At 39.2% G+C, this 27,283-nt stretch overlaps 1 protein-coding gene across 4 annotated transcripts in view; it reads left to right on the top strand.

Moving 5' to 3' along the window:
• The window catches only part of fggy (FGGY carbohydrate kinase domain containing), a 302,066-nt gene that overhangs the window by 203,923 nt on the left and 70,860 nt on the right, over positions 1–27,283 (top strand). For all 4 annotated transcript variants that reach the window (XM_059984315.1, XM_059984316.1, XM_059984313.1 and 1 more), the window contains 2 exons: positions 877–951; positions 5,687–5,807. In XM_059984315.1, the coding sequence (XP_059840298.1) occupies positions 877–951; positions 5,687–5,807 (196 nt within the window). The remainder of the gene's footprint in view (positions 1–876; positions 952–5,686; positions 5,808–27,283) is intronic.

The raw sequence follows: 27,283 nt of genomic DNA, 5'->3' as shown, positions 1-27,283 counted from the left end.
GTAGATATGTTTCCCTTCTTCTGTTGGAGTACTGAGTATGAGAGGTGGGATGTCATGTTACTGTTGTACAAAACATTGGTGAGATGATGAATGGAGTATTGCACACAGTCCTGGTCACCATACTTCAGGAAGGATGTAATTAAACTAGAGAATATACAGGAAAGATTTACAGGAATATCGCCCGGACTGGAGACTTAAGTTAGAGTAGAGTTTGGATAGGTTCGGACAGGACGGTTTTCCCTGGAGGGAACGAGATTAAGAGCTGATCTTACAGAGGTATTAAGATTATGAAGGACATAGCTAGGAAAGATGGTACAGGGGTTTAAAAATAGAGGGCATAGATTTAACATGAAAGGGGAAAATTTTGAAAAGGACCTGAGGGGGAGTTTTTCACATCAGTGATGGGGGTGTACAGAATGAACCGCCAGAGGAACTGGTAGAGGTGAGTCCAGTTACAACATTGAGGGATATGGGCCCAACAGAGACAAACAAGGTTAGTGTCAATAATTCGTCAGCTATTTTTGTGCTGCATAACTCTTATCACCTATGAATCAATATAGAAAGTGTGTTGAGATATTAATGGGTCAATAATCAATTGTCCAGAGAATCTGCTGGTCTAGCATCACAAGAATGTTGAGAATGCAAGATGATCAGAATTTTACTTTATTTGAATGCAGTATTCAACTTCTAATCTTTCCACCCAAGCTTTTCCAGTTGTAAGCTTTTGCTGTTAATTTCATGTTGATTATTAAGGAGTAGCAATGCCCCCCAAGAGGCCTTTTTTAAGATCATTGTTTCCTGATTAACCCAAAATGAATTTTAAAAGGTAGCAATTGTACTTTTGAACTAAGTGGCATTTCTCTCTTTCATCAACAGATAACCGGATTAGCACTGTCCAACAGTATTGATGATCTTGCTAAGCTATACTTAGCAACAATTCAAGCAATAGCAGTAAGGTTTTACATTATTCTATATTTTGAATACTGTGTAAACTTCCACTGAGTAATGACATTTTCTTATTATTATCTTCATTTTTTAATAGTGATCATAGAATAACAGAATTAATTGCCAAAAATCAGACCGCAGGTACCTAAATTCACCAAATGCCTGCTAGAAAGTTTCTGCCACATTTATCTTTATGGGACATCTTTACTTCTAGTTTGCACTACATCACTGTAGTTTAAAAACCTGAAGAAATTTGGCAGGATAAGTAATTTTTAAATACTTATAAGGGAATTTTGTAACACACATCCATATCTCGGAGCAATTAACAATGCCGGAAAGTCACATTACAAAGGCTTTACGCCCATTTAGATCACAAGGTAACTAAAAATGAGAAATGTTATTGGTCCTAGTTCAGTACATGGAACCAGACATTGCTTCTTGGATGATTCCAAAATATTAATGCCACCACTCTGGATTTATTGATGAATCCTTTGGGAAGAATTTCCTGGTATCAGTTCTAAATTATGTTTGCACTAAATTATGCTTGTTGAACCTCAATAGTAGTTTATGCCTAATTGGTAATTGGAGATAAGACTAATTAAAGATTGATTTTTCTTAAAATTATTAGAATTCTAACTTCCTTCACTAATACTATTTATAATTATTACACCATCCTGGTCTCATCAGTGTGGATTCTGACATTGTCCATTTAACAATTGCATATCAATGGTACTTGGGCCAAAAACCTAGGGTTTTTGCATTTATATTTTTCAAAAATATGAATCTAAAACTAAATAAGCTAAAGTGTGGAGTTTCCACCTGTAAACTTTTAACCCCTTATTTCATTCAGACCAGTTGCTTGCAGTGAGTCAGAATGCGCTGCAGTCTAGCCAGCAATAACATAGAGATAGACTGTGGATGTGGCGAATGCAGTGCTGGTCAAGAGCATATGCATCTGAATCCTTGCTCTTCCCTCTAAGTTCACTGGGATTTCATTAGTTGGTGAGCTGAGGAGCTGGACATACTTCTTTCAAAAAAAAACAAATTGCTGGAAGAACACAGCTTCCATAGAGGAAAATAGATATCTGTATTTTGAGACGAGACCTTTTATCTGGACTAAAAGTATAAAGTGACTCCACTTGGACACATTTTATATCTCGTCTACGATCTCATGTCAGCCATTGCTGGCATTTCTCAGTGAAAGAGATAAAATTCTAATGCGGCTTGACAGGATGGGTGCAGGAGTGATAGTTCTCATTACTTGGTTGTCTAGTATTAGGGGCTATAGCCTGAAAATAATGAGAGCTGAGCTGAGAAAGAAATGTCTTCATAGAAAATAGTGAATCTTGGAAAGTCACTACACATGAGGTCTGTGGAGATTCAGTCACTTAGAATATTCAGAACAGAAAATTATAGATTTTTAAATAATGAGGGAAGCAAGAGATATGGGATTTGTACAGAAATGTGGCATTGAGGCAGAAGATGAATCAAGATCTTATTGAAGGGCATGCAGGTATGAGGTATGGTCTACGATTGTTGCTCTTTTCTTAACAGGTCACCAGCCTTCATTTGAAAGGTTTAGGTTAGCTTTTTGAATAGTTTTCATTCTTTTACAGTGTATTTAAATTTTTATTTAATTAGCAACCATGTATTATGCTCCTAAATATTTTCATTCTTCATGTTAAATATCTCTGATTTGGAGAAAATGAGCAGGGCTTTAGAAAGCAGAACAATAAATTGTATACCAGAATCAGAGTGGTCAGCTATGTGTGGAACCGAGGGAGATGGGAGAGATTTTGAATGATTTCTTCTCTTTGGTATTCACTAAGGAGAAGGATATTGAATTGTCTAAGGTGTGGGAAACAAGTAAGGAAGTTATAGAACCTATGACAATTAAAGAGGTGGAGGTACTGGCGCTTTTAAGAAATTTAAAAGTGGATAAATCTCCGGGTCCTGACAGGATATTCCCCAGGACCTTGAGGGAAGTTTGTGTAGAAATAGCAGGAGCTCTGACGGAGATCTTTAATATGTCATTAGAAACGGGGATTGTGTCGGAGGATTGGCGTATTGCTCATGTGGTTCCATTGTTTAAAAAGGGTTCTAGAAGGAAGCCTAGCAATTATAGACCTGTCAGTTTGACATCAGTGGTGGGTAAATTAATGGAAAGTATTCTTAGAGATAGTATTTTTTAATTATCTGGATAGACGGGATCTGATTAGAAGTAGCCAGCATGGATTTGTGCGTGGAAGGTCAAGTTTGACAAACCTTATTGAATTTTTTGAAGAAGTTACGAGGAATGTTGACGAGGGTAAGGCAGTGGATGTAGTCTATATGGACTTCAGCAAAGCCTTTGACAAAGTTCCACATGGAAGGTTAGTTAAGAAGGTTCAGTCGTTAGGTATTAATGCTGGCGTAATAAAATGGATTCAACAATGGCTAGATGGGAGATGCCAGAGAGTAGTGGTGGATAATTGTTTATCGGGATGGAGGCCAGTGACTAGCGGGGTGCCTCAGGGATCTGTTTTGGGCCCAATGTTGTTTGTAATATACATAAATGATCTGGATGATGGGGTGGTAAATTGGATTAGTAAGTATGCCGATGATACTAAGGTAGGAGGTGTTGTGGATAATGAGGTGGATTTTCAAAGCTTGCAGGGAGATTTATGCCGGTTAGAAGAATGGGCTGAACGTTGGCAGATGGAGTTTAATGCTGAGAAGTGTGAGGTTCTACATTTTGGCAGGAATAATCCAAATAGAACATACAGAGTAAATGGTAGGGCATTGAGGAATGCAGAGGAACAGAGAGGTCTAGGAATAACTGTGCATAGTTCCCTGAAAGTGGAGTCTCATGTAGATAGGGTGGTGAAGAGGGCTTTTGGAATGCTGGCCTTTATAAATCAAAGCATTGGGATGTAATGCTAAAGTTGTACAAGGCATTGGTAAGGCCAAATTTGGAATATTGTGTGCAGTTCTGGTCACCGAATTATAGGAAAGATATCAATAAATTAGAGAGAGTGCAGAGACGATTTACTAGGACGTTATCTGAGTTTCAGCAATTAAGTTACAGAGAAAGGTTGAACAAGTTAGGTCTCTATTCATTGGAGCGTAGAAGGTTGAGGGGGGATTTGATCGAGGTATTTAAAATTTTGAGAGGGATAGATAGAGTTGACGTGAACAGGCTGTTTCCATTGAGAGTAGGGGAGATTCAAACTAGAGGACATGATTTGAGAGTTGGGGGCAGAAGTTTAAGGGAAACACGAGGGGGTATTTCTTTACTCAAAGAGTGATAGCTGTGTGGAATGAGCTTCCTGTAGAAGTAGTAGAGGCCAGTTCAGTTGTGTCATTTAAGGTAAAATTGGATAGGTATATGGACAGGAAAGGAGTGGAGGGTTATGGGCTGAGTGTGGGTAGATGGGACTAGGTGAGATTAAGGGTTCGGCACAGACTAGGAGGGCCAAGATGGCCTGTTTCCGTGCTGTGATTGTTATATGGTTATATAGAGAGCGGTACAAGCAAATGTGAAACTTTTTTTTAGTTGTCTCACCCACATTTACACATGTAGAGAAAATATGCACAATGTTTTTGAAGTGGAAATGTGTTAACAATGCATAACAATACATAACAATACATAACAATTTAATTACATTTAGACTTGCTCAATTCATTCATTACAAATTGTCTATTGGTGGAAAATTAAGAACATGCTTTTATACCAAAGTCTTACTTGAGTAATCTAACTCTTGTCCAGCATATCAAATTAATTCACCTCAATGGAAGCTTACAGTTTTTTCCACAAAATAATCGGACTGTCCTCCCAGTTTATCTTACTATCCTTTCTGTGATATGAAACATTCACAACCTTATTCAACTTTAATTGCTGAATAGGTCCCCACCTTCATAGATCTGTCTAAAGCCAATTCAGTATGTTCTATATGACACCAATAAAAGGGCTGAGAATTCACGTGTTTAAAAGAAAGTCCACAGAACCTATTTAATTCCAGCTGTAGTACTAAAGACCTGCACTCCAGAACTTGCTGTGACCTTGAACCAAGCTATTCCAGTCAACTTATAACACTGACATCTACGGAACATTATGGAAAATTGCCCAGGTTTGTTCAGTTCATAGTGACCAGGATAAATCCAATCAAGCTGGTAACATCTATGACCATCTTGCTACTACATTTGCTCAGGAGGTACAGGAGCCTTAGATCCCACAGCACAAAGTTCAGGAATGGCTCCAACTCTGCAATCATCAGGCTCCTGAATCAGAATTTATAACTTCACTCAGCACAACTCTGAACTGTCCAAAACCTAAAACATGTTCTTAGCAATTTTTTATTTTTTATTTGCACAGTTTGACTTTTTCAAAATTTCGGTTCAAAAACTTTTTCAACCAAAATGGGTGTTTGCCATTCTTTGGTTATGTATTTTTTCATACTGTATTTCTTTATTTTCCTGTAAATGTATGCAAGAAAATTAATCTCATGGTACCATACCATAATGTATATGTACTTTGATAATAAATTGACTTTGACTTGGAATCAATTGCATTGCACCAGACCTCACCAACTCATGGTCCGCATATGGACCCAATGAGGTGAATGATGAATGAGTACATTTGAGCACCATCTGGCCCACTGTGGCATCAAGCAGCCCCAGTAAAAGTGAAATAATCAGGCAGCAAGAGCAACGCTTTGATAGCACTGTATTTAAATTGATCATTGTATTTTCTTTTATCCAGTTAGGAACCCGCCATATTTTGGAAACTCTGCAGAATGCAGGACATCAAATCAATACCCTCTTTATGTGCGGTGGATTGAGCAAGAATCTCCTGTTTGTCCAGATGCATTCCGATATCTCAGGTTAGTAAGCATGATGACCTGAAGGTAAAGAAGTAAGCTTTCCTGAATCACTAAGACATATGCAAGAGCTACATAATCAAATTCAAGTTTATTGTCATGCAACTGTATACATGTACTGCACCAAGCAAAGCAGTGTTCCTCTGGACCTAGGTGCAAAGCATAGTATATATAATTTACACACAGCTTAAAGTAATAACACCACAAATATACTGCAAATAGTAAAATATGTTCAAGAAGATTGACATTTAGCATAAGGTGCATTTACAATACAAGTTTAAAAAGTAAACAGTATAGTCCTACTGACACTTCATACATGATGACACCTGGATAGTGGCAGGGAGTTCAGTAGTCTTAGAGCCTGGTTCTCAACCTCACAGTCCTTGTCATAATGCTATGGTCCCTGCTGCCTGATGGTAGTAAGCCAAAGAGATTGTGGGATCAATGGGAGAGATCCTTGGCAATGCTAAGAGCTCTGCTCCTGGTTAAGATATTTTGGATGGGTGGAAAAGAGACCCCAATGATCTTCTCAGCAGCTCTTGCAATCCTTTGTAGAATCTTGCAGTATTAGATTTATGCCATACATGCTTCGTGTTGAGGCTAAAAAGTTCCAGCTTAGTCTCATCTGACCATAAGACCGTCTTCCACATCCTTACAGTATTTTCTAAGTGATGCTTTGCAAAGTCTTTAGTGGACAGGATATGCTTTTTTAGACTTACGTGTGGCGTAAGTCTAATACTGTGCATCAGCCAGGTAACACCATCGCCTCTGGTTCAAGTAGCATCATGCTATGGGGATGGCTTTCAGCAGCAGGGACTGAAAATCTGGTCAGGCTTGGTGGGTATATGATTGCTGTTAAATACAAAGAAATCCTGGATGAAAACCTACTAGCCTCTAACAGAAAGCTTAAACTAGTGAGCAGGTTTGACTTTCAGCAGGACTGGCCCAAAGCACCCTGCCAGAGGAGCCATGGAGTGGTTTCAAAAGAAGAAAATTGATGTTCTTGAGTAGCCCTGTCAGAGTCCTGACCTTAACCCAATCGAACATCTTTGGCAAGACTCAGGATGGCTGTCCACTGCTGCTTCCCAACCAACCAGGCACAGCTTGAGCAATTTTACAAGAGGAATGGACAAATCTTGCGCCATCACAATGTGCAAAGCTAGCGGAGATTTATTTGAAGAGTCTACTGTCTGTAATAGCTGTGAGAGGTGGTTCAACTAAGTACGCAACAAAAGGGGATGAATACTTTTGAACTGCTGACATTTCAGCTTTTGAATACTTAGTTTATCTTGCTTTAGAATTTTCCCTGTTTTTAGGGCTCTATTGTGAAAAAAGGTGCATGTTATTCATGATAAAAAAAACATTCTCAGTTAAGTTGATCAAAATCCTTAGCTGTAAAACTCATTTACGTGAACAAAGGATTGGGGCCTGAATACTTTTACAAGGCACTGTATGAAGCAAGGCTGGCATCATTTCTGAAAGGGGAAAGGTAGGATGAACCTTTCAGGTCAATAACTTTCTCTGTCATAACATGAAGATGAATAAGCTTTAAGGAAGTTCAAAGAAATTAAAATGAGAAAGGATGCAAATATTCCTTCTCATCAATACTTCTATTCTGCATTCTTTATTACAATGTTATCAACAAACACATGTTCCTTTCCTCACTTCTTAAAATACCATGGTGGTGCCTGATCCAATTCCTCATCACCCAACATCTGCTTCTCATTTTCTTAGCAATTTTAGATTGTGAATGCAAGATGATAATGAATTGAGACATTGTGAAATTTTGGGAGCAGAGCACGAGGTGACCTGAAGTCAGTACAGGATTGAAGCTGAGAGATACTTGGAAGTCATTAGAATAGCCAAATAACCAACCTTGGAGGTAAGAAAATGGTCAAATAGTCCACTATGAATTAGCGAGTCTGATTTTGAAGTTCTGGACAGTAACTTCATGGTAAACTAACATACACTACATCAGTTTCTCTTTTTACAAATGCTTCCTGAGATGGAGAGTATTTCTAATATTTTCTGTTTTAAAATCAATCTTCTAGCATTGATGGATAGTTTTTTCTTTGCTAATACCTCATATGTCTCTAGCAAGGGAAAATCTGCAGGTGTTGGAAATCCAAGCAACATGCACAAAATGCTGGAGGAACTCAGCAGGCCAGGCAGCCCCTATGGAAAAGAATAAACAGTCGATGTTTCGGGCCGAGACCCTTCAGTCCTGCTCGAAACATCTCGTCCTGAAACGTCAACAGCACTTTTCCGTAGTTGCTGCCTGACCTGCTGAGCCTCTACAGCATTTTGTGTGTGTTGCTTCAAATGTCTGATTGTTTTCTGTAGTGACTGTTTTGCAATCCTGAATTTGGCAGTGACTATATCTTTGGTTTTAATAGAACAAGAAGATTGTATTTTCTATTTTAAAATTGTTATCATCCAGTCAAAAACACTTAAAAGGAGTGAAGATCTGCTTGATTATATGCGACTACTTACAGGAAACACCTATACTTCACAAGGGTTCTTTGACAGACTTTGTACTTTATTTCTGCACTTTAGTGTTTATAGCTTAGCAAACATCCGCTGTTCCTTTACAATCCAAAGTTAGTATAACAGGCTGAATTGCGTGCATCTGTGCACTGCCAGCACACTATGCCATCAATTGCTGTATATTGTTGCTCAGGGTCCTGGACTATTTATATTTTTTGAGTGGATATGCTTCTTTGCTCAATACTTTGAATGTTTGCTTACTATTTTGAATGTTTTGCACCTTGGCCTCAGAGGAACGGTGTCTGGTTCAGCTGATTGAATGGTTTGAATGATAATTAAACTTGATTTGATTTGATTAGAATGTAGAAATTAGAACAAAAAATCTCATTTTAAAACAAAATGTTTAAAAATAATGATTTGGCATTAAGTTAAAACCAGAGGTTTTGATAATGCTGAAAATTCTCCAGTTATCCAAACAAAACTTAGAACAAAGGTCCTGATTTTGAGACATGGAAATCCCCACAAAGCAAACCTGGAATTCAAAGTGCAAAGGTCAGAAGCCAAAAACTCTCCTGTCTGATCCTGTTTTAAAAGATTAGCAAAGAGTAAATCTGGAGATTCAATTTCTCTCTACATCAGCAGACTACTCTTTGATGCTGTTGCAGTGTTATCTATTTAAGAAGTGCAATTCTTATCCAAACAAACAAAAATTCCTAATAGTAATTGAGATTCATTTCTGCTGATATATTTGGGGAAGCAAGGTAGTTATCCTGGGAATATATACAGTAAAGAACGTTTTTTGAATGCTAATGATACCCTTTAGCTGCGTTGGGGGATGTTTTTTCACTTGAGTTATTTTCATTTCTTTCAAAGTTAACTTTTAAAGTTCCTTGCAGCTAATTTTTAACTGAACTAAAATTAAAATACTGAAGAAGGAATGAAAATTGAATTTTAAAATGAGTAAAAAGCTTGAGAATTAAATATAATTAGCTAAATGTTTTAAAGCAATAAATTTTAAGCAAAATGCAAGAATTTTTTTTTCCCAGGGGAGCATTAATCATTAGACTGTGGACTATAATTGAGAATGATCTCCAACAGCATATGTTTTTAATCAAGATTACATTTATAATTAAAGGAATAATTTTGTTTTAGGGTAGTTAATTGAAGATCAAATTAATATTGGTCTACATTTTGAATTTCTATATAAATCTGACAGTTTTCATTTGTTTTTAAAAGCACTAGATACAGAAATTCAGAGTATTATGCATATTTTTGGGGCTCTAAAGTTAGTTTTCAAATGGTGTCTCATACAAATGTGCACACCTCGGGGGCTATTTACAGCTGGAGATATACTGGTGAAGAACTTGGTACACACACGCAATTGACTGTATAAGCAGACCCCTCAGCAGGAAAACAGCTGCACATTGCTACATGAAGGAATTATTAACTTCCTTTTCAATAGTGGAAATTTCCTTACGATATATGAACTGGATTGTGCTGATTGCTTGCTGATGGTTCCATGGAGAACCATTTGCTAGTTACAATGTTCAGGTTAACATGTTCCTGATTTCGATTTGCATTGCGTTGGTCAAGACCACAGTGAAAATCAAATATCAGTGCACTCGACTTCCCTTTACATCATAAGACTCAGCAGTGAGTCCAAAGATGGAGCAGCAAGTACTGTGTTGAGAGGCCTAATACGCTGCTTCAGGCTGTACATTTGAATAGGGTCACTGACATGAACTGGAAAAAGTAATTGCAGCTACATGATTTTTTTGGTAATTATTTATTTTACTCAATGTTAATTTATTTTACTTAACTTCAAAACTTAAACTTTTTTAAGATCTTTTAAAATTATTTATATCTTATCCAGCCATTATGAATTTTTTTGTTATCATGTGCATTTAGAAGTACGTTAAAAGATCTGTGGTGGCAGTGAAACATTAAAAGTCAATCAGGCTGGCCTGGCTTGGAATCTTGGGGTCTATCCCCTGAAACCTCGTTGTTCCTTGCGGGCTGCTCCACCACAGAGAATGGCCGTGGTAGTGACCTCCAGCTGAATAGGTGAAGCCACAGGGATAGAATGTTCAGGCTGACATTTACATGCAATTGTCTAGATCAATCACAAATTGGTGACGCATTAATTGAAGATATCATCAGTGGACCTACTCCATTCACTAGCTCCCAAACTTCTCCAATGATCTGAAAGTGACTCCTTTTTTCATAAACTTGTCATTTTGACACAAAACATGCATGAAACCTCTACATGCTCAGTTCTACCATTATTGAAACACCTCTTTGTTGTATTAGCAATATTTAAAAGCCACCTGGACAGCTGCATGGATAGAAAAGATTTAAAGCACAATTGGGAAAATGTGGGGAAATGGAACTAGATTAAATAGGAATCTTGATCAGCATGAACCATTCAGGCTGAAGGATCTGTTTCTGTGCTATATGACTCCATGACTCTGCCTCAGGCAGTCTGGTTCTGAAACAGTCTTCATTATCTCATTAAACATTAAATCGGTTTAATTATTGTACTCCTCATTTCCAAATCCCTTTATAGCTTCACCCCACTTTTCTCCCAGAAACATACTTGTGCCCCTCCATGTTTCATCCCGTGATCATCTCCAAGTTCAATCAGAGCAAATTTGGCAGCTGTGCTTTAAACTGCCAAAGCTATAAACCTTTGAATTCCCCTGAAAAGTACTCTGCTTCACAAACACTCTTTCTTCCTTTAAGACACTCCCTAAATTGTACCTGTTTGATTCATTCCATCCAGTATCTCATTTGGTTCAGTGTCATTTTCTTTTGAGAACACTTACATGAAACATATTGGGATGTTTTACTAGGATAAAGTTGATAGTAAATATGTTGATTTTGGAATAGTTTTTAGATTGTTACTGCGTGATTTGTCATTCTACAAATGTTTGGTACTTGCTAGAACTCTTTGAAGTTGCTCTAGTCTTTAGGCAGTGTGGAAGGTACTGAAGGTCTTTGACCAGATGGACCAAGACTTAGGTACACAAGTAGCATGTCTCCTTAGCTAAGAATGAGATGATGTAACACAGAGCAGAGCAAACTACAAACCCCATTCAGAAAAGTTGGGATATTTTCCAAAAAGCAATAAAGACAAAAATCTGTGATATGTTAATTCACGTGAACCTTTATATAACAGACAAAAGTACAAAGAAAAGATTTTCAATAGTTTTATTGACCAACTTAATTGTATTTTGTAAATATACACAAATTTAGAATTTGATGGCTGCAACACACTCAACAAAAGTTGGGACAGAGTTAAAATAAGATTGAAAAGTGTACAGAATATTCAATTAACACCGGTTTGGAAGACTCCACATTAAGCAGGCTAATTGGTAGCAGGTGAGGTATCATGACAGGGTATAAAAGTAGAGTCCATCAAAGGCTTGTTCTTTGAAAGCAAGGATGTTTACCATTGTGTCTTTCCTTTTAATAACAGTTTGTAAGTGTACAACTAAGCAGAGCAAGGTGGGGCATGGCACCCACTGACTGCATCAATGAGTGTGCACCTTTCAGTACATACCAAGTACTCCCTAACCAGAAACCCTGGATGAACCTGCAGATTCACACTGCTGTAGTGTAGCTCTGTGGAATTCAAGACTGATGAATCAGAACTCTATAAGAAGTCCAGGTACAACCTGTGGAAGGCGATCATGAGAAAGAAAAGGCAATTTCATGTGAAAGTAAAGACACAATCAGATGCAAAACAGCTGTAGCAGTTTGCATGCCGTTGCTTCCTATGAGGCAAAATCAAACAGCATAATTGGGAGTGATGCTTTCCTCTATGATGAACTCAATGCCTTTATGCAAGCTTTGAAAGGTAGAATAAAACTACATCTGTGCAAATGCCCACAGTATTTGTCCCAGAGACCAACATGAGAACATCCTTCAAGATTGTGAACCTTTGAGACATCTGTGCCATCTATGACTGGAGTGTTCGAGGACATCTTTAACCTCTTACTACTGTAGCTGGAGGTTCCCATCTACATTGAAGGGGCAGCAAGAAGACCAATGTGAGCTGTCTCAATGATTATTGACTGGTAGCACTCACATCTATTGAGATGAAGTGCTTTCAGAGGTTGGTCATGGCTGGAATTAATCCCGCTATATTCTTCCTGCCACCACAACAGGTTTGCAGTGAATGCAATCTCATTGTCTCTGCTCAGCGAACATCAGGATGCTGTTTATCAATTACAGCTGGTGTCCTACACTATCATCCCCCAGTACTATTTAAATATCTAGGTCTCTATACCTCCGTCTGCAACTAGATCTTTGATTTTCTTTTCGGGAGACTACAGTCAGTGTGAATCAGTAATAACATCTCATTGTTAACAATCAACACATGTGCACCTCAAGGATGTATGTTTAGCACACTACTCTATTCTCTCTTTGCTCATGACTGTGGCTAAGCACAGTTGAAATGCCATCTCTAATTCGCAGTTGATACCACTGTTGTTGACAGAATCTCAGAAGGTGACGATCAGACATACAGAAGTGAATTAAATCTGCTGGTTGAGTGGTGTCATAGTAATAATCTTGAACCCATCATCAGCAAGAGAAAGGAATTAATTATGGACTTCAGAAAGGGGAAGTCAAGAGAACACATCTGAATTTTCTTTGAGGGGTCAACGATGGAAATTGTGAGTAGCTTTAAGTTCTTAGGCATCGACATTTTGGTGGATCTATCCTTGGCCCAATATATTGACGCAATCATGAAGAAGGCACACCAGCCACTTCATTAGGAGTTTGAGAGATTTGGTATGTCATCAAAGACTATTGCAACGTTCTACAGCCATATGATGGAGAGCATTCTAACTGGTTGTAACACCGTCTGTTATAGAGTTTCCAATGCACAGTACTCAAAAGCTGCAGAAGATTTCAGATTCAGCCAACTCCATCATGAGCATAACCATCCCACCATTGAGGATATGTACAAGAGACAGTGCCTCAGCAAGGAAGCATCTATTAAGGACCCTCACCTTCTGGGACATGACCTCTTGATATCACCATCAGGGAGGAAGTGAAGAACCACATGCAGTATTTTCAAAATAGCTTCTTCCCCTCTGCTATGAGATTTCTCAACTGTCTGCAAACCCATGAACACAATCTCATCATTTCTGTTTTGCACTATTTTCTATTTGTGTACCATATAGTGATTTTTATGTCTTGCATTGTATTGCTGCCACAAAAAAAAAAATTATGACGTATGTCATTGATAATAAACCTGATTTTGATTCTGTCTTGCATTAGAATGGAAACAGTTCTGAGGAGGATGTTGATCAGCATTGTTATTTTCAGTATTAAGTTCAAATTCAAGTACAAGTTCAGTTTATTGTTATTCAACCATACATATGTGTACCACCAGATGAAACAATAATCCTCTGGACTAAGGTATACAACACAGTGCTATAACTCACACACCTAACCTAAAGTACTATTACCACTTGTAAATTAACAAATAATAAGGTGCATTTATGACACAAGTTAACAAGTATCAGCTCAGCTTTGATGAGTGAGAATTTTTCTCCATCATCCTTACTATTAAATAGCAGGAATAAGAAACCAAGACAACTACCTTCCTGTTGAAGTGCAGTGAAATGATCGCATTTTTAAAACAGTGCAGCAAGACATTCGAATTTGTGACATCCGAATAAATGGTAGGGCATTGAGGAATGCAGAGGAACAGAGAGATCTAGGAATAACAGTGCATAGTTCCCTGAAGGTGGAGTCTCATGTAGATAGGGTGGTGAAGAAGGCTTTTGGAACACTGGCCTTTATAAATCAAAGCATTAAGTACAGAAGTTGGGATGTAATGTTCAAATTGTACAAGGCATTGGTAAGGCCAAATTTGGAATATTGTATACAGTTCTGGTCTCCAAATTATAGGAAAGATATCAATAAATTAGAGAGAGTGCAGAGACGATTTACTAGGATGTTTCCTGGGTCTCAGCACTTAAGTTACAGAGAAAGGTTGAACAAGTTAGGTCTCTATTCATTGGAGCGTAGAAGGTTGAGGGGGGATTTGATCGAGGTATTTAAAATTTTGAGAGGGATAGATAGAGTTGACATGAATAGGCTGTTTCCATTGAGAGTAGGGGAGATTCAAACGAGAGGACATAATTTGAGAGTTAGGGGGCAGAAGTTTAAGGGAAACACGAGGGGGTATTTCTTTACTCAGAGAGTGATAGCTGTGTGGAATGAGCTTCCTGTAGAAGTAGTAGAGGCCAGTTCAGTTGCGTCATTTAAGGTAAAATTGGATAGGTATATGGACAGGAAAGGAGTGGAGGGTTATGGGCTGAGTGCGGGTAGGTGGGACTAGGTGAGATTAAGAGTTTGGCACAGACTAGGAGGGCCGAGATGGCCTGTTTCCGTGCTGTGATTGTTATATGGTTATATGAATTTCTTTAAAGCACATATTTTTCTTTGCAAGAGGAGAAAGACATTCAAGTTTAAAAATGGCAGAAAATGGACAAATTCACTGGTTCATAAACGGTGAGTATTAGTTGATAATAATCAAATTATTAAAAAGAGCTGAAATGGCTGGCTAGATTGGAAAGATTGATGTATTCAATTGCACAAAAGATAACTGGCTGATGTACACTGAGTGAATCAAGCAGTATTTGGAAGCAAATAAAATAGCCAATGAGAAATGAGTGCCAGTTTTGCTGAATGTAGTAGGTGGAAAAATATACAGTTTGCTTAGAAGTTTCACTACTTTAACCAAACCAACCAAAATGAGCTTTGCTGATATCATAAAAGTATTAAGGAACATTAAAAACCAAAACCATTGTTGATTGCCGCATGCTTTAGGCAGAGATGCTATCGAGTTGCAGTCAGGAATGAAAGTGAACATGAACAAAATTGCAGGATCTAGACAGAGGCTTCCCTGGCCGAAAAAATGGTGTAAAGGGCTCACATACAGCAGACCAATGCAGGTTTAAAGACGAAACTTACAGAAAGTTCAACAAAATAGAACACAAAATAAAGAGCATGTTAGGCAGACGAAAATAAATGAACTACACAGGAAAAGGAAAAAGCTAAAAAAAATCAGTTGCAGTTTTAAGAAGGGCAGTAATTTGCATTAAAATTTTCATTACAATGGAATTGGACACTGGCTCAGCTGTTTCAGTTATTCCACAAAATGAGTTTGAATGGCATTTCAAAGATACAGAAGAATGAAGCCTGCAGATATACAACTAAGAATTTATATTGGAGAAGAGATAACTCCTCATAACAGTGAAATACAACAATGAACAAGCCACATTGGATTTGTCTGTGGTAAAAACAGGAGGGCCAGCCAGCATTGTGGGACTGTGATTGACTGAGACAACTACACCTTGATTGGACATCCATCCACCAGTTTCACGCCACGTCCTCTGCAGTAGAGGTAACTGAAAGCAAACTAAGAAAGGTACTGGATAATGCCACAACAGTGTTCAAGGATGGCTTTGGAAAACTCAACTGTATCAAGGGTAAAATAATGTTAAATAAAAATGCCATACCCAAGCCCATCTGGTTTCTTATACCATCAACAATAAAGTTGCCAGTGAGTGATATTACATGAAGGAATATTTTCCAAGGTTGAATGAAGCCTGTGGGCAATGCCAGCAATTCTAGCAGCAAAAAAGAATGTCTGTCAGGATCTGTGGTGATTTTTAGCTGACCATCAACCCAGCACTGAAGGTAGATCAGTATCCTTGGCCCAGGTTAGGGGATATCCTTGCAAACTTGTCTGGAGGGAACACTTCAGTAAAGTGACTTGGCTGAGGCCTACCTACAGATGGAGATGGAAAAAGAGTCCAAAGTGTTTCGCACCATAACTCACAAAGGGCTTTATCGCTATAATAACCTTATTTTTGGAGTAGCATCTACAGCTGCACTCTGGCAGAAAGCTGTGGACCAGGTGCTGCAAGGCTGCCCAGGCACTCAGTGTTAACTGGATGAGATCATTGTTACTGGTGACAAGGAACATCTCCAAAATCTCAAGACTGCGCAGTATTAAAAAGGTTAGAAGATTACGGGCTCGGAGTACTATGTAACAAGTGTGAATTTTTAAAACCAATCTATGACCAAGTGAGCTGAGAAAGTGCAAGCAGTGATGAATGACTCAAGCCCAAGGAACATATCACAGTTACAGTCCTTTTCAGGATTTGTCAAGTACTGTAACAAGTTCCTACCAAACCTGGCTACTGTGCTCCAGTCCTTGAACTTACTACTACAGATTGGGAAGAAATGGCAATTGACAAGGCAGTGTGAGGTGGTTTTCCAAAAAAAAAGCAAAGGTAATAGTGACATCAGACACAGTGCTCACACATTATGATCCACATTGTCAAGTGGACATGTCTGTGATGTTTTGCCTTATGGTACAGATGCAGTAATGTCATGTTATGAATGATGGAAGTGAATGGCCCATAGCCTTTGCATCGCGTTCCTTTACTGCTGTAGAGAAAAAATCTGAACAGATTGACAGAGAGGCCTCGAGTCTGGCTTGGGGTGTGAAGTATTTCAACCAGTATTTGTATGGGAGAGAGTTTAACCTCAGTGCTGATCATCAACTACTGGTGTCCACTTTCAATTTGCAGAAGGGTGTTCCAGTAACAGCAGCAGCATGAATGCAGAGATGGGCTCTGTTTCTTGGAGGACACAATTACAATATTGAACTCAAGAGGACAGCCAATCATGGTAACGCTGCTGGATTATCCTGTTTACCCTCAGAAAAGGAAGTAACTGAAAAAATTACAAAGGACGACACTGACCTTGTTGTATTATCACTAATGCAAACGTAAAGTCTCCCTGTAACGGCACAGATGATCCAAAGAGAAGCCAGAAAAGACTCCGCACTGTCTCAGGTCTACATGGCCACCCGAAATGATATGTTGAGAAGCCTCTTCTCAGGGAATGGAGTTCCAGAACACATAGTGACAATAGACCACAGTATGTTGCAAAACAGTTTCAGTCGTTCCTGAAATGAATGGAATAAGACATATTAGATCTGCACCATACCACCCAGTTACAAACGGCTTGGCAGAAAGGTTTATCTAAAGTCTAAGGAACACAATGTGAGCAATGTCAATGGAGCACACTACACTAACACTGAATCAGAAGCTCACCAATTTCCTCCTTGCATAGCAGAATGCAGCACACTCCACACCCAGAAACTCACCAGTTATACTGTTCCTGGGTTGCGTCTTGTGCTTACACTTGAATCTCCTCAAACCCAGTCTAAGGAGTATGCAGATCAAACAGCTGATTGAATGCTCATCAAACAAGGAGGTTTGATGTTTCACTCCTAGGCAAGCAGTCCTGGCGAGGGACTACAGAGGTGATCAAAAGTGGGTACTTGGAAAGATTAAGGACAGAACTGGACCATTCTCCTGCACAGTGGATGTCATCTAGAGACGGCGCATCAATTGATTGAGGAGAGCAGTCAATTGTTAGAGAAGAAAGGTGCCCAGAGTGGTCAGAACTACATTCTGCAGTCCCAGAGTCAACTCCTACAACCACCACGGAGAAGGCCCCAGAACCTGATACTGCTTCATAGCCAGCAGTCTCATCTCCCTTGTGAGGAAAGACCCTATCCCATAAAAGTAAGAAATCCTCCACAGTGATTAAATCTTTACACCTGATTGGGAAAATTTAAACTTTCTATACTGTGGATATGTATATAGTTGTTGTATATTATAGTAGATATACTGTACATATGTTACATATTTGAGTTGAGTTGCATTTTATATTGAACTGGAGTTTATAGCTAAGCAGGGAGGATTCTTGTGTATTTAATATTTAATATTTGATAAGGTATTCTTTCTTGTTTACATGATGCATTGCAGTTTATATGTGAAAGTACATGTGTGGCGTACATCATCATGTCACCACGTCATAAGTGCATGCCTCACTAAGTAAATCAAAACTAAGACACACATCTCCCACCTCCATGATCTTCTTTTAATTGGTTTTACATTTTGGAGTTGCAAACCATAACATCAACACCTCTAACAATTCAGTATTATAGTTTCCTCTGGTACTATAGTAAATTGAGTTTTAACTTAAATTTACTGATTCAGAGCATACCATCAATGAGCTAAACTAACTGTTCACATTTTCAGCTATGTTGGAACAACAAGTTATTTGTTAATATAAAGAGAAAGAAAATGATTCAATGCTATATATGAATGAGTTGTTCTATGTTTTTGGCAGTTAGCTACACAGTACTTCAAATTTTATAAAGTACATCAAGCTCTCTTGACTAGACATGTGTTGTCCACTAAGCCAATTAAGGTTCCCAAGATATAATTAGACATTGACTACAATAAAAAGAAGTAGCATCTGAAATGCACTTCTACTGATTGATGCACTTAGCTAATGGCTCAGATAGCTGCCTTTCCTTACTGCACCAAATTCCGGAAAGGAAAAAAGGGATCCATGTCCTTCTTGTTCACTCCTCATCATGTACAGAGGATTTGCAATCTGGAGCTGGATCTGCACCTGTAGCTGCTGCAGGCCTTTAAGTATCTTGAATGACTTATGATGTGTATAATAAGATCCCAGCTTTCTTCGCTGCTTTCCAGCACAAATACAGCTCAGGTGTGTGGTGTTCTAGGGAAAGCTTAGGAACAGGAAAATCAAAGGCAACACAAATGAAACTGCAGATGCTGGAAATAAATGAAAACACAAAATGCTGGCAGAACTCAGCAGGCCAGACAGCATCTATGGGAGGAGGTAGTGACGACGTTTCAGACCGAAATCCTTCAACTGTCAGATAAAAATACAGAAGGACTCTGTTCAGCCCATTCAGCTCTTTGAAAGTGTTATCCCCAAAGACTGTATAAGACATCACAATATAGGGGCTCTCAGTTATTGTCACTGTCTTCCAGTTCATACTGTTTAACTTCAAATGCCATGTTTTGTCCTCAAATGCATTCTGCTGTTTTGATGCATTTTAATTTAGCTAATTAATCACAAACAAAACCACAGTCAGTTCTTATAGACCCATTTTATCTGCTAAATAAAATATTTCCCCTACAGTACTATTGTGCAGTGTGTCTCTGTTATAAGAATTCCTTTTGGTATTGCAAATTTTGGACAAGGATATGAATGATCATAATAATGTGTCAGACAGTCAGTTTACTCCACGGACATTAAGTAAAAAAGAATGAATGGTATGCTTTCACTTATACAGCATCTTTTATGTTGTTTTTTGGTTACTCAAATTATATAGTGAATGAAAATTTTTGACTTGTAGTCACTGCTGCAAAGTTAGAAATTCAGCAACCAGTTGGTGCACTGTGAACTCTGTTGTTTAGCATTCTGATCCTGGTCACATAGTCTCCTTTACTGCTATAGAGTCGTAGAACACAACAGCACATTAACAGGCATTCAGCCCATCTGATCTATTCTGAACCATTAATCTGCCTAGACACAGCAACCTGTATCCAGATCTTAGCACTCCATATCCTTCCCATCCATGTCCCTATCCAAATTTTTTTAAATGTTGAAACCAAACTCATATCTACCACTTCCACACTCTCACCACCCTCTGAGTGAAGACATTCCCCCTCATGTTCCCCTTGAATATTAAATCTTTCACCCTTAACCCATGACCTCGAGTTCTCGTCTCACTCAACTCTGGAAAAAGCCTGCTTTAATTTACCCTTGTTATACCCCTCATACTTTTGTATCCCTCTTTCAAATCTCCCCTCATTCTTCTACACTCTCAGGAATAAAGTCTGAACCTATTCAACCTTTCCCCATAACTCAGGTCCTCAAGTCCTGGCAACATCCTTGTAAATTTTCTGTGAGCTCTTTCAATCTTATTGATATCTTTCCTGTAGGTACAGTAGGTGACCGAAACTGCAGACAGTACTCCAAAATAGGGATCACTAGCAGGTTATGCAAGTTCAACATAACATACCAACTCCTGTATTCAGTACTTTAATTTATGAAGGCCAATATGCCAAAAGCTTTCCTTATGACCCTATCTACCTGTGGCATCACTTTCAATGAGTTATGGATCTATATTCTCAGATCCTTCTGTGTTGACTATTATAGAATATTTTAATTCAATTTAAGAAAGGAGTTCCATTTTAATATTTCTCTGAAAGACAACAATTCTGGCAATACAGCACTCTGTTAATTCTGCCACAGATTGTAATCTTGTACATGCCTCACTGTAACCTTAACAACTTTTGCTTTCTGTGACTCCACCATTTTTTTTGTGTTGTCTAGAAAATTTCTATTCAGACCACAGACACTCAAACCCAGGTGATTTTATATATATATATATATATATATATATATATATATATTAGAAATAGTAAAGATGTTAGCATCAATCCCTGTGGTACACCACTTTTATTTATTTTGTTCTATTTATTTAAAGATACAGCACAAAATAGGCCCTTCTGGCCCTTGGCGCTGCTGATTGGCCCATTGATTTAACCATGGCATAATCACAGGACAATTTACAATGACCAATTAACCTACCAACCAGTATGTCTTTGGATTGTGAGTGGAAACCAGAGCACCCAGAGGAAATACACGCACACACACACACACACACACACACACACACACACACACACACACACACACACACACACACACACACACACACACACGCACACACACAGAGGAAGGAATGTACATACCTGCTAACAGAGGACAGAGGTATTGAACTCTGAACTCCGACACCCCAAGTTATAATAGCACCGTGCTAACCGGTATGCTATCTTTATGCTTCACTTGTACAATTCTGGTCAGAAAAACACCCATCCATCACAAACCTCTACCTCGTATGCAGTCTGTCAATAACCTTTAGAACCAATATGCCTTAACTTTTTGAACCAGCCTTATCATGTAAGATCTTGTCGAAAGCCTTTATGAGGTCCATACAAAACAAGGCTACTGCATTGGCTTCTTCAGTTTTCTTCATTACCTGCTCAAGAATCAGAATCAGACTGGTTAGCCATGATCTTCCCTGCACAAAGTCATGCTGACTTCTAATCAATCTCTGTCTTTACAAGTGAACATAAATCCTGCCCTTCCGAATCTTCTCCAACAATTCCGTTAACATTGATGTAAGGCTGACTGGTCTATAGTTTCCAGTCTTATTTCACGTTGAGTTCATTTCATGACCCCTTTGTTCCCTCCTAATTCCTTTCTTGCTCTCTCCTGTATACCTTAAAGTATGCATTCGATACCAGTTTAAAATATGTGATATACCCTTCCTTCTTTTCACTGAAGAAGTTCGACTACCTTTTGTTAGCAAGGGTTTCCTGAACTTAACATCTTTCTGTCTCCCCCTTACAGGGACATGTTGACACTGCACTCTGTCTCTCTTTTAAATGTCTTCACTTATTAATCATTGTTGTCCCACTTACCGCTGCTCCCAATCTTCTTAATCTACTTATGCCAACACCAGTCTTCTACTATCGAAACCTACCTTCACCCACCTTTGGGACATAAATTGAGGAATAACATTATTTTTATCCAGGACTAACTTGAAGCTTACCATAGTTGGCAAATGGTCCCTCCACAAGCACCTCTATTTCTTTTCTATCCTAATTCCTTAAGATAAGGTCCTTCAAACCCTAGTTGGTTTCATAGATGATGTCATGATTATGTAATAACAAGGTAGAGCAACTATATTAAATGTGCAATATTTATCAGACGTGCACTGTGCAGTCACAGTTCCCATTTTATCAGAATTAGTATAATGCTACTATGTAATATGTATAATTATTATTATCATGCAAAATATACTTTTTGTCCAGGGTATGACCGGGAGACAGGAAACTGTAGAATGCATGAAATGCACTGTCAGCCCTACAGGGAGGCTTAAACTTGTCTTTGCATGTGGCTTTTATCAGATTGTTTGAAGAAAGATCTCTCACAATACCCCTATCTATCATTAATCATGTGCTGCAAATTCATTTTGGATTTAAGTTGTTTAAGCAGTAAACCATATAAGTACTCTGCCCTGGATCAATAACACAATTATTCAAGCATTGGCATAAAAGAAATATTTTAGCTGCAATTTACAATTAAGGCACATTCTTTCTTTATTTTGCTGGACATATGAACAACAGGTGGGAGTACAGTGGGAATGTTTGGGGTACTCTATAATCCTAAAGAAAACAATGCAGTTGGACTGATCTGGTCTTTTCTTTGCCCCAAGAGAACTTACCAATTTTCTTTATCCTATTGCCAGAAGTGATTCTATTTATGCCGGTCAGGAAAACAGGAGCGGAAAGAGTTTTGGCTTCGATTTGTGGTTATCAGTTTTAAGCAATATACAGCAATAGATTAACTTGTTGCTGGTGGTTATATGGAATCAATTTATCCTTTGTTCTACTTTTTCTTTTCAAATTCATCAAATTCTACGTTGCTTTGACTTCCATTACCTCTAATATTATTTAGCATATTTTAGGCATGAGGAAAAGTAAAAGCTATAAGCACCGGGCAATGTGATATACTCACTCTCTAACCAGGGTTCCCAACTTGGGGTCCATGGAGCCTTCGGTTAATAGTAAGTCTCCTTGGCATAGATGCTACTGCTCTAAACCCTGCAGTGGTGGATGATGATTTAATAAAGGCATACCCCCATACCTGGGAGCAAAGAGCAAAATTGAAGCCATAGATTTTACATAGAAACAAAGAAACATAGAAAACCTACAGCACAATGCAGGCCCTTTGGTCTATAATGCTGTGCTGAACATGTACTTACATCAGAAATTACCTAGGGTTACCCATAGCCTTCTATTTTTCTAAGCTCCATGTACCTATCTAGGTGTCTCTTAAAAGACCCTGTTGTGTCCGCCTCCACCACCATCACTGGCAGCCCATTCCACGCACTCACCGCTGTCCCCGACATCTCCTCTGTACCTACTTCTAAGCACCCTATAACTGTGTCCTCTCATGTTAGCCATTTCAGCATTGGGAAAAAAGCCACATGGTCAATGCCTCATCATCTTATACACCTCTATTAGGTCACCCCTCATCCTACGTTGCTCCAAGGAGAAAAGGCCAAATTCACTCAACCTACTCTCGTAAGGCATGCTCCCCAATCCAAGCAACATCCTTGTAAATCTCCTCTGCACCCTTTCTATAGTTTCCACATCCTTCCTGTAGTGAGGTGACCAGAACTGAGCACAGTACTCTAAGTAGGGTCTGACCAGGGTCCTATATAGCTGTAACATTACCTCTCAGCTCTTGAACTCAGTCCCACGGTTGATGAAGACTAAATAACCGTATGCCTTCTTAACCACACAGTCAACCTGCTCAGCTGCTTTGAGTGTCTCATTGTTACTGTCAGGAAGGAGGTACAGAAGCCTGAAGGCACATACTCAGTGATCCAGGAACAACAACTTCCCCTCTGCCACATGATTCCTAAGTGGACAATGAACCCACATATTTTATATATGCTATTTCTGATTTGCACCATTTTTAATCTATCCAATATACTTACTGCACTAGATTTATTTATTTATTTGTTCTGATTTGTGATGTATTGCATTGAACTGCTGATGCTAAGTTCACAAATTTCACCACACATGCCAGTGATAATAAACCTGATTCTGAGTTTGATTCTACATTCCGTGTACTATGCAACGTTCCTTGGCTAAAGCCCACATACTAGTTTGACTCTCAATGAATGCTGTATGACAGAGGGGTAAAACTCGCTTCAAGCAGGAAATATCATACCAAAACTGCCAGGAAAAATTGGCAGGGAAAATGTCCTGCCGAAGGGCTTCGGCCCAAAATGTCGACTGTTTGCTCTTTTCCATAGATGCTGCCTGGCCTGCTGAGTTCCTCTAGCATTTTGTGTGTGTTGCTCAGATTTCCAGCATCTGCAGGTTTTCTTGTTTGTGAAGGGAAATTTTAAAAATGTGTCCTCTTGTGAAGGTTGAGCAGTTATTTGGTAACCAGGATTTTTGAAACGCTGTTAGAAATTGGGTCCTACTGCATCAAAAATTCACATTTAGATGGCAACCTGTCTCACAGAAACATGGATGCTCCCACACAAAAATAGATGCTAGAAGAAAGAATATTAGGATTAGCAACTAAAGCCTCAAAAGACAAGACTGAGATGGAGAGACAGAGCTGCTTGCAATAGATCCGCAAGAAAGGAGACTTCAGGAAGAGCAATAGGACTGGAGAATATTGCAGAAAAGCAGGAGCAAAGAAGCTGAGAAATTTTCATTTAAAGCACAGAGGGACTGGAAGCCAATGTTTTTATAGGGTTAACAGGTCAGGCTGAGGCAGGTAAATTTACTGACGTAGAAGATGGTGTTGCTTGTGAGAAAGAAGATATGAAGTTGAAGTTCAAACTCAAATTGGATATCAAAATTGTGCATTGTTTGAACCTGAGAGCTTGGCGTAAGCTGGAGATGGAATGAGTGAATGAAGTACAAATGATTCTGGATTTCAAAGTTGATGGAAGTTAAATCCAAAAGTCTCAAAAAGAGATAGCAAAGAGTGATTAACAGCCCACCACCCCTTCCCCCATTGATTAAAATGTAGGCAACAGAGCAGATCAATAACTTGAACATCCGGCCAACACTAAACACACTGCTTGTTAGCTGTTTATATTGTATCAGCAAGCTACCAATATCTTCCAGTTAAAGAAGTTGGACAATTATTAAAGCTTGCTTTCATCTCTTAAACCATTGTACTTGGAGCAGGAGCCTGCAGTTCTGACCTGAGTAAATATGAAGGGTGGCACAACTGGGATAAGGTGGGGATCCAGTTTTTTCAGATGCACCACTAGAGGCCAGGGTGGAAGAGGTGAAAAGCAGGAGAGCTTTCATTCTTTCCCATGAGATCAAGAGCTCCTCCTGGGAGAGGTTCAAAATGCATTGGTAACAGATAGCATCTGAGTCACACCAGGATACAAGACTCGAAGACAATGTAATTCTGCAAGGCGCAACAACCTTTTGCAAATGGTTATAATACATCTTTGAGAACCATAACACAGCTGTCACATTACTAGCTTCAGGCATAGTTCAATTCACCACATTACCAGCACTCAGCTGCCGACATTCCATCAGTCCCAAATGATACTTAGTGTTTCTGTGCTATGCAGCTTAGCACTTTGGAAGGCACCCACCTCACACAGGTTGTACACATTGCCAGTTTTCCTACCATGACAACAGCATCACCCAAACAGATTGTACATCTCTCAGCAGTGCAGTTCCCTCTATTTTGTAGAATAAAATGATGCACAACCAAAGGCAGCAGGAGATAACTAGTGGGGACATTTACATCTCAACTCTGAGGAAGTTACTGCTCTGGTTATGATAGGTACAGCTATTACTAATGCTGTCTCCATCGCTTGGATTGAATCTGTAATGGATGACAGTATTTCTCACATCCCACCCCACCTCTGCCCACACACACACTGCTGACTTACAAGCCACAGATTGTGTAATCAGTCACCTCCTACTTCTTCCTGCTGGCTTCAACATCCTTATAGTTCATTTTCTTTTTCATTTTAGACACCCAAGGATTACGACATGTTCTATTTGCCCTTTGTTTATTTTCATAATCACCTATATTCCAGAAGTAGTGTCTGCTAATGTACCCACATGGTGAGCAGCTAGTTTAAGCAACTGCTGTGATATCAGCTAATAGTCTATCATCGTCTGCATCATCATTGCCACATGAAAAGCCACTAGAAAATGCCAAACACTTGCGGAATCTTAGCAACAACAAGAGGAAATCCAGAAGCAAGGGGTTTGGAGTCAAAATGTAAGGATTCTTATGTATTTATTTATTGCTTCAGTAAGACTAGAATACTGCAACCTTTTCACAGTAGGAGTGTCAGACATTAGCTCAAAGGAGGCTTTGGCTTGAAAGAGGCATTGGCTCTGGGTAAGTTTCTGTTAAGTTTCCCTTTCTCCATATCCCTTGCTGTATTTAGTGTAGTAAATGGCCATTGTGTGTTTTTCGTGATGGATGTTGGAGTCCTGGGAGACCCAGGGTCTCCAAGGGAGCTACATCTACATGAAGTGCATGCAGCTGCAGCTCCTTGAAGACCGTCGTAGGGATCTGGAGCTGGAAGACCTTCAGCTCATACGGGAGGGTGAGGAGATAATTGATCAGAGTTACAGGGAAGTTGTCACCCTGAAATTGCAGGAGGCGAGTAGCTGGGTGACTATCAGGAGAAATCAAAATGTGAATAGGCAGTTAGTGCAAAGCACCCCTGTGGCCATTCCCCTCAAAAATAACTATACCACTTTGGATACTGTTGTGGGGGATGACTTCCCAGGGGAATGCCATGGAGACCAGGTTACTGCCACTGAGCATGGGTCTGTGGTGCAGAAGGGAACAAGGGAAATGAGGGCAGCAGTAGTGAGAGGGGACTCAATAGTCAGAGGAACAGACAGGAGATTCTTTGGACTTGAATGGAACACCCAGCTGGTTAATTGCCTCCCATGTGTCAGGGTCAGGAACATCGCGGATTGCATCCACAGCATTTTAGAGAGGGAGGGAGAGCAACCAGATGTCTTTATCCATATTGGTACCAATGACATAGGAAGGAAAAGCAATGAGGTCCTGAAGAGAGAACATAGAGAGCTAGGAAGAAAGCTCAAAAGCAGGACCTCCATGGTAGTAGTTTCAGGGTTGCTACTTGTGCCACATGCAAGTGAGGATAGAAACAGGATGATTCAGCAGATTAATGCGTGGCTGAGAAGCTGTCGCAGGGGGCAGGATTTCTGGTTCTTGGATCATTGGGATCTCTTCTGGTGGAGGTATTATTTGTACAAAAGTGACAGGTTGCACCTGAACCTGCGGGGGACCAATATTCTCGTGGGCAGGTTTTCTAGAGCTGTTGGGGAGGGTTTAAACTAATTTGGTAGGGGAATGGGAAATGGATTAAAGGGACTCAGGATAGGACAAATGATAAAAAAGCAAAGATAGAATTCAGACAGACTGTCAGGAAGGGCAGGCAG

The sequence above is a fragment of the Hypanus sabinus genome, chromosome 11, assembly GCF_030144855.1.
Source record: "Hypanus sabinus isolate sHypSab1 chromosome 11, sHypSab1.hap1, whole genome shotgun sequence".
NCBI classification, from domain to species: Eukaryota; Metazoa; Chordata; class Chondrichthyes; order Myliobatiformes; family Dasyatidae; genus Hypanus; species Hypanus sabinus.
The sequence above is the reverse complement of the archived record's forward strand: the minus strand, read 5'-3'. Positions and strand labels throughout refer to the sequence as shown.